Below are 6,776 nucleotides of genomic sequence, written 5' to 3'. Positions count from 1 at the left end.
GAACTCGATTGACTATGAACATGTGCTCACATATCCTGAAGTTCCATCCTCGTGAGTCGTCGCAAAAGCTTGCTTGAATTATTGGTCAGTAGTTAGCTGATAGTATTTATCGACAAAGGTTGCATCATGCTTGATCCATAGGGGTTGGACCCTTCGCGATCACTTTCACCACACCCATCTCTTTCATAAATCTCTTTCTTATGTCGCTGTTAGTAGATCCAAACGATCCAACTCCTCTTTGTTAAGGACGCCTTTTTATGGATCTTTTTTCCTTGTCTTCGTTCCCCTACTTTCCTTCTGTTGTATACTACTGCAGTCCTCCCAATGATCCACCGCAATGTTCGTAACTCAGCCAATTACCGACGTCTTAGACTTGCGCCATACAAAATCAACACGAATGGAACTAGGCTGAGCGTGGGCACCGCTAGAATGTCACGGTCCCAAGCCACTCTAGCGGACGAGGACAAGGCCTCCGACGTTGTTATGCCAGAGGGTGCGTAAAATTTGAATGGTGATGTTGCATCGCTGCCACGACGCATTGTCCAGCCTTCCAGTATGAGGAACTCCGCGCCGCTCATGCTTTGGACGACGTGAGGACCCTAAGTCCTGACACCCCAACGTTCCCGTCGCCTTTCGCACAGGCCTTACAGGCCGAGAACCACAGTCTCGCACAGGCATTTCAGGGCCAGAACCACAGTCCCCCGGCTTCTGTGTTTGTTGCATTGCAGCAGCATCAGTATCACACGGAGGTGAGAACGTTTTCCGCAGCCCTTCTCGTGAAACTTTGTTCATTAACTATCTAGGATCTCCCCATGGTGCTCAGCTCCAGGAATACAAGCCCGAGTCCCATGTCCGAATTTGATATAGAAGGCGATAGTTCCGTAGGTCCTTTCGCTCCTTTTCTTTGGTTTTTTGTCTCATGGCTTGTTTCCCTGAACAGGAGAGCGCGGAGATGATGGCTTCTCTTACGGAGCGGGTTCAAGAGCTATCAGACTCTTTACAAGGGCTGTTAGAGTCTTTAGCACGCAAAGAGGATGAACAGCCCACCAGGGTGATGGAAATCAAGGTAGACGGTTCTACCTTGTGTTCCATTGCTTTCAAGTAGAATTGTTATGTGTTATGAAATGACAACTTGTTTCGCATCTTCCACCATGATAAGGAAGGTCTCTGCCGTAGGATCTTTTCGTCCTCAAAAGTCAGGCATCGAGAAGCTATGGGCGAGACGGTGCACCAGGCGTCCAGCGTTAGAAATTTCGATGAGTCGATGAGTTCACCAAGTTCGGGAGGGTCTAAACAACTTGCGAGGTTGACAAAGCGCAGATCGAAGTAACGATACCAAGGCTGTGAAAGACGGGCATTGTCAGCAATGAAACGATAGGGGGACAGATATCACTGACAAATTGTTTGTCTTCAGCCTTTCTGAAGATTTGAGCAAGAATGCCCTGAAATTGGCGAAGAAGCGTCATTGATCGTCCCAGGATGAGAGCTGCATTAGCAGGTACGCTTGCAAATTTGGCAGCAGGCTTTCTTTCACAGGAATGGGCACCTTCTCGAGTAGATTTGGGAGCTCCAGTTTCTCCTCTTGTCCTCAACCTAACGCGAACATGTCCATGAAGCCACACAAGATATCTCGAGAAAGAATCCTTACAGAATGAGTATGTCAGCACGCTTGTGGTTTAGAGCACCATCCTCCGCTTGATAATCGACGAAATGCGAATGTAGCTATGAACAATTGTTGGATTCGGAAGAGAAGGACAAAGGCAAGGTTCACGCACAGATAAATGTAGCCAAGCCATTGAACGGCTTCATCACAAATGCGGACAGTGCTTGATGCTGGTTCAGCAGGCTGAGGTAGTATTGGATTTTCGAGTGGTTTGTGATGACGATACTCTCTCCAAAGGTGTCATGTTGCGGACGACAGGCGCGACCAAGCATCTGTAGGACGTCTTGGGACGAGAGCTCCAGCGATCCTTCTGTTGTAGATCTGCGTTCCCTGAATGTGAACGGTAGATTGACGCCCCAATCCATGGACGCAGCTGAAGAGACTAATCACAATGCAAAGGTAGGCTTTACTCCGGACTATCCGTGTGTCCACTACACACCCAGAGTCTTGGTTCTTGAGGTAACTTTGGTTCATTGAGGTAATCTATGATGCTGTAGATTGACCGCACCCTTGAAAAAAAGTGGAACTTTGCCTCCGAGTCGTGGTGGATATCCCCTTTGTTTTCGAAGGGACGGACTGCACGATTTGAAGCGCACGATACCGTTCATTACAGCATAACACTGCCTAACATCCTATTTACCGACTTGACCGGTCTCAAGGTAGAATGTATGTCTAGTTCGCTGTTGACCGGTCTCAAGGTAGTATCCATGTCTAGTTCGCTGTCACCTCAAATGGCGATGAGATTCGAACGGGGGAATGCAAGGGAGCGTCTTACCTCTCCGCTCCATAGAAGGTCGTACTCGTCCACCCGAATGCCTTGCGTGTATCCGCGCCAAATTAAGGTAGAAAGGCGCAGGCTGTACAGTGCTCGCCTTCTTTCCGACCTTTTGCCATGGGACGGCCTTTCGATCGAAATTGTGAGGGGAATCACTATAACCACCAGAAGCGGAAACACAGAACAAACGAGAGAGAAGGACGCACTGAATTAAAACCCGCCAATGGCTGATGCCATGTGCCATAGATCTGAAGTAGCATGAGCAGAGTATTGGTGTTTTGCGATACTGTTGATTCCTTACATAACTACCTGCAGTTCATTGGCACCCAGCGCGAACTCCATCTGCAGCGCTCGACGGGATGAAGAAATGGGACGAGTACTTGAGTCTTGGACTGCGAAAACCCAGAGAAAGGGTGAGACAATTGACGACGTGATGCAAGAGCAGCTCGCGGAGAACTCCTCCTATAGTGTGCGTGTTGAAAAGAATGGTCACGAACTTGTTAATCGGCTCCAACACCAGACGATTGGGTAACTGTCTTCTTGATGGGCTGGGCAATCCGCTGGGTACCGACTTGATCAACGTGGTGCATGTCAGCAGAGAGAGCCTACGGGGGAAGAGTGGGGAATAACGAATTTCTGCCATTCACGTTTGACGGACTCCCATTGCCATAGAGGGAAAGCGAGGAGCGCGGAGTTGCATGCCGAGGTCTGCGACGCCGCCGGCAGAACTCTGGAGGGTTGGGGCTGTTGTGGGCAGAAGCCCATTCATTAGAAGAGTACGGACGAGAATCACGATGCACTGGGTCGGGTGGCAAGGAGGCAATAGTGGGTCATTTTTTTTAAAGCAGGGGCAGCAACCTGAACAGACCCACATCAGCCATGTAAGTCCGTCAAATAAAATGCCGGACAAACGTTATGCAACTCTCGTCGCACATCTCTCACTACTCTCTCTACTTTCCGCGCTCCCTCCAGCGCTCCCTCAGGCCTCAGCTTTGACTTGCATGCGCTGAATCGTGCCCTCACAATCAACTTTCCATTTTTGGTCCCAGTAAGAAATTTACTTCGTTTTTCACCAAGACGGTGACGCCTACCGCCTCCAGTTCAATGGGTACCATGTCTCCCATTCCTACTCGTCTTTTTCCTGCTCTACCAAACCGAGAACCTGTTCGACTTGCATCTTTACCTGGTGCTCCGCACCCAGTCACATTCGGAGAAGTCTCGAGCACTTCCGTCACGCTAATTAACAGGTTCAAAGCAGCTATCACCTGTTGCGATCGATTCAGACGACTTGGCTGCATTTTCGGGGAATCCAGCAGCGCTGATCCGTCCAGACGACGAGCCTTGGGAGATTCTAGATCAAGTTTTAAATCGGCTTGTCGGTTACGGAGCAACACCAGAGGGTATTTCGACTATCATTCGACGAGGTCGACTTGGGATGGATGGGATGTACGACTGGGTAAAGGCGTGCGTTGAGGACCTTCATATCGATTCGATGAAGCGTTACTTGAGGTAAAGATTCAGCGGCTCATTGAAGCTATGGAGCTCATGTAAGTCTTTTGTTCATATTCGACGGGGAATACCTCAAGTTCTGATGTCTACATTCAACAGCGACTAAAAGTGTCCTGGAGCCAGCACAAATTGTAGAGCCATCTCGATCGCCCTTCAGATTAGCTTCCCCCGAGATATTCGAAATCGAAGATGATACACGTACTACCAGGCGCGAAATCACCAAGCCTAAGGTTCCGTGTCCTGGATACGAGCTCAAACTCCCCAACTCTCAATCGCCTTTCGCCCGTTATCCATTTCTCCTTGATACGACGAAGGACTTCCCATGGAAAGTCACTGTAAGCACTGAGAAACTCGTGCTCCAGTCTATGCGATGCACCGGCCACGGTCAATCCAGCAAGAAAGGCAAGGAGGTCAATCCGATCCCTTGTACGTCCTGCTCAGTCCTCGATAACGACAATACTGTTATGGGTGACACCGCTCCCTAGACAGCGCCCATGAAAACACACCTTGGGCATATCTTACCCCTGCCGAGATGTATGCGCTGCTCTTGAAGAAGGCTGGCCAGATCAATAACCTTAAACTTCGTTCGCTCAATAATGCAGCTACCATTGCAGTGCGAAATCGCCACCTGGACGGTTGGAAACGACTTGCTGCTGCCTTAGGACGAGAGGACATCTTAACTGCTTCCTCAACGCAGCTCTCGACCTTTTTTGTGAGTGGTATCTGTCCCCCTATCGCTTCGTTGCTGACAACGCCCGTTTCGTAAAGACATTGAAGTCGTCACGTCTCTTCCACAGACCGGGGAAACACGCGAAGTTCACGAACTTAATCTCTCCTCTGTCTACACTGCGCTCGGAATATCTAGTTCATATTAGCTGTGACCGGGGAAACCCAACTTCAATGTTCGTATCGTATTCACAACATAAACTTGAAACTATATATGCAGTACGGGCATTTGAACGCTGTAAACTGGTGCATAAACCACTAAACACATGAAAAAGCGGATGATAACTTCTGGTTGGTGGGATGCAGAGAAGCTGGGGCCAAATGTCAGTTTGTAGGCTTGTAAAAGAGTCGGAATGAAATACAAACTTCTAGTAAAGATCAGTACCAGATCTCGGATGGTAACTCATTCTTGACCTCTGCAGTGACAGGTGCGAACTGTGAATCGACAAGGAATCTGTGATGGCCCAACATATGTATCGGCCATATGACACAACAGGGGTTTGGCGTACCGCTGAAGAGCAACCTTGGCTCGATTTCTGTCTGCAAGCCCAGCAAGCCCAACGAAAGGCAAATTCTTCCCGTATTTCATGACGAGAAGAGATCCATGCCATTCATGATCGAAATCGATATCTTGCAAAGCCCGGTTGCGTGGAAGACCTTCACCAGTTTGAGTCACAACAAGGTACTTGTGTCTAACTCCCATGTTGTCGGCAACTGCGACAGTGCATTGATGGAGGGGGGCGTCTCTTCCCAGGACCACCTCGAAGCAGGGAAAGCGGTTCTTGCCGTCCTCGGAAACTAATGTAGGAACATATACCGTCGCTGCAGCGGTCTTTGATGAATCGAAGAGAACTGAAGAGATGGCGCGCGTCGTGATCTGGAGAAGACTTCGCATGAATCAAAGGACAATAGATCAGAAACTATGAGAACTTACAGCGTGGGTAACGCGAAAGGTATCTTTGGGTGCCGTACGGTGGACTGGCATGGCTAAGAAGTGCGTCGAGTGGCGGAGGAAGTGGATAGAGATGAAGAAAGAAGATTTACCGTTGAGGAGGCTGCACGTGATGGCGTATGCGACAAAGAGGTGTGTGGGCACCTAAAGGGATTCAGTTTTGCAAAGACGTTTGTGCCATCCCTGGCCAAGCTTAATCAGGAGGATTGTCAAGAGGTGAATGTTCGACGACGGCCGATAGTCATGCTCATTGAAGCTAGCTAAAACTAACCATCTGGTTAGCAGTCACCAGTCAATCGTCAGTGATTAGCAAAATGACAAAGCCTGGACAAGACCTCGTGTTAGTTCTCGTGGTATTGTTTCACGACATCTCAGGCACCGGCAGGTTGGATCTGATTGAGTGACGACGCAAGGGTAATTGGTTAGATGTTGAGGTATAATATAAAGTGACCCTAATAGCGATAAGTTCATCTGAAGACCTAGAAGTTAGACGGCATCGTATATCATGTAGCAGGCAGGTAATCACCAGTCAGGAATGACGCTGCAAAAAAAATGCAATAGACCCGAGAGAGTTCAATGGAATGGGCTTCATATTTCATGAGACGATCGGAGGAACAGCCCCGCCACGCGGAGCGCCTGTAAAGTTCGTTTTTGGAGTTGGAAGAGAGGTGAAGGGAGGTATGTATAATTTGGTTGTGTTTATTTCCAAAGCTATTCCGAATATTAATGACGATCATGATCATTCTTCCACTCATGCACAACGACGACCAGGACGAAGAACAAGGCCGCCAGAGACCAAGGCCACTATCAAGGTGAAGGCCGTAGTCACTACTACTATGGCCTGGATTGTGCGACAGAGGGGTTGGATGAGGCGGAATGGTGCGTAACTACTGTAAACGCCAATCTCAATTTCTAAATTGCTGTATCAGATTGGTCCAACGCTGTCAGTAGTGGTCTTATCGGGCGCCATGATCTAAAAATGTGCCGACAGCCGTCCGATCACGTCAACGCTGGATATGTTCAAGGTTTCGCACTCGAGCTCGACGCAAACATCTACAGTGGATCCACTGCCCTCCCGATTGGTCCCACGACGAAGTCGCATCACCTCTTGGACTGTGCGTCCTTCTTCCATTCAGTATGATACCGAAAGT

The 6,776-nt window shown here is 49.0% G+C and overlaps 2 protein-coding genes across 2 annotated transcripts; one reads left to right on the top strand and one right to left on the bottom strand.

Moving 5' to 3' along the window:
* Window positions 1–324: 324 nt before the first annotated feature.
* On the top strand, window positions 325–1,105 carry LACBIDRAFT_298353 (uncharacterized protein; the record flags this gene model as incomplete). The annotated part of the gene is made up of 4 exons (XM_001890655.1): window positions 325–493; window positions 547–749; window positions 804–881; window positions 941–1,105. 4 exons carry the CDS (start codon window positions 325–327, stop codon window positions 1,103–1,105), a joined length of 615 nt encoding a protein of 204 aa, XP_001890690.1.
* Window positions 1,106–1,110: 5 nt separating this feature from the next.
* On the bottom strand, window positions 1,111–2,028 carry LACBIDRAFT_298352 (uncharacterized protein; the record flags this gene model as incomplete). Its single annotated transcript, XM_001890652.1, has 4 exons — window positions 1,111–1,341; window positions 1,398–1,593; window positions 1,649–1,722; window positions 1,774–2,028. The coding sequence occupies 4 exons, from the start codon at window positions 2,026–2,028 to the stop codon at window positions 1,111–1,113; spliced, it is 756 nt and encodes a 251-aa protein (XP_001890687.1).
* Between the last annotated feature and the right edge of the window lie 4,748 nt (window positions 2,029–6,776).

The sequence above is a fragment of the Laccaria bicolor genome, genomic scaffold (assembly GCF_000143565.1).
Source record: "Laccaria bicolor S238N-H82 LACBIscaffold_146 genomic scaffold, whole genome shotgun sequence".
Taxonomy (NCBI): Eukaryota; Fungi; Basidiomycota; class Agaricomycetes; order Agaricales; family Hydnangiaceae; genus Laccaria; species Laccaria bicolor.
This window is presented reverse-complemented; position numbering and strand designations above follow the sequence as displayed.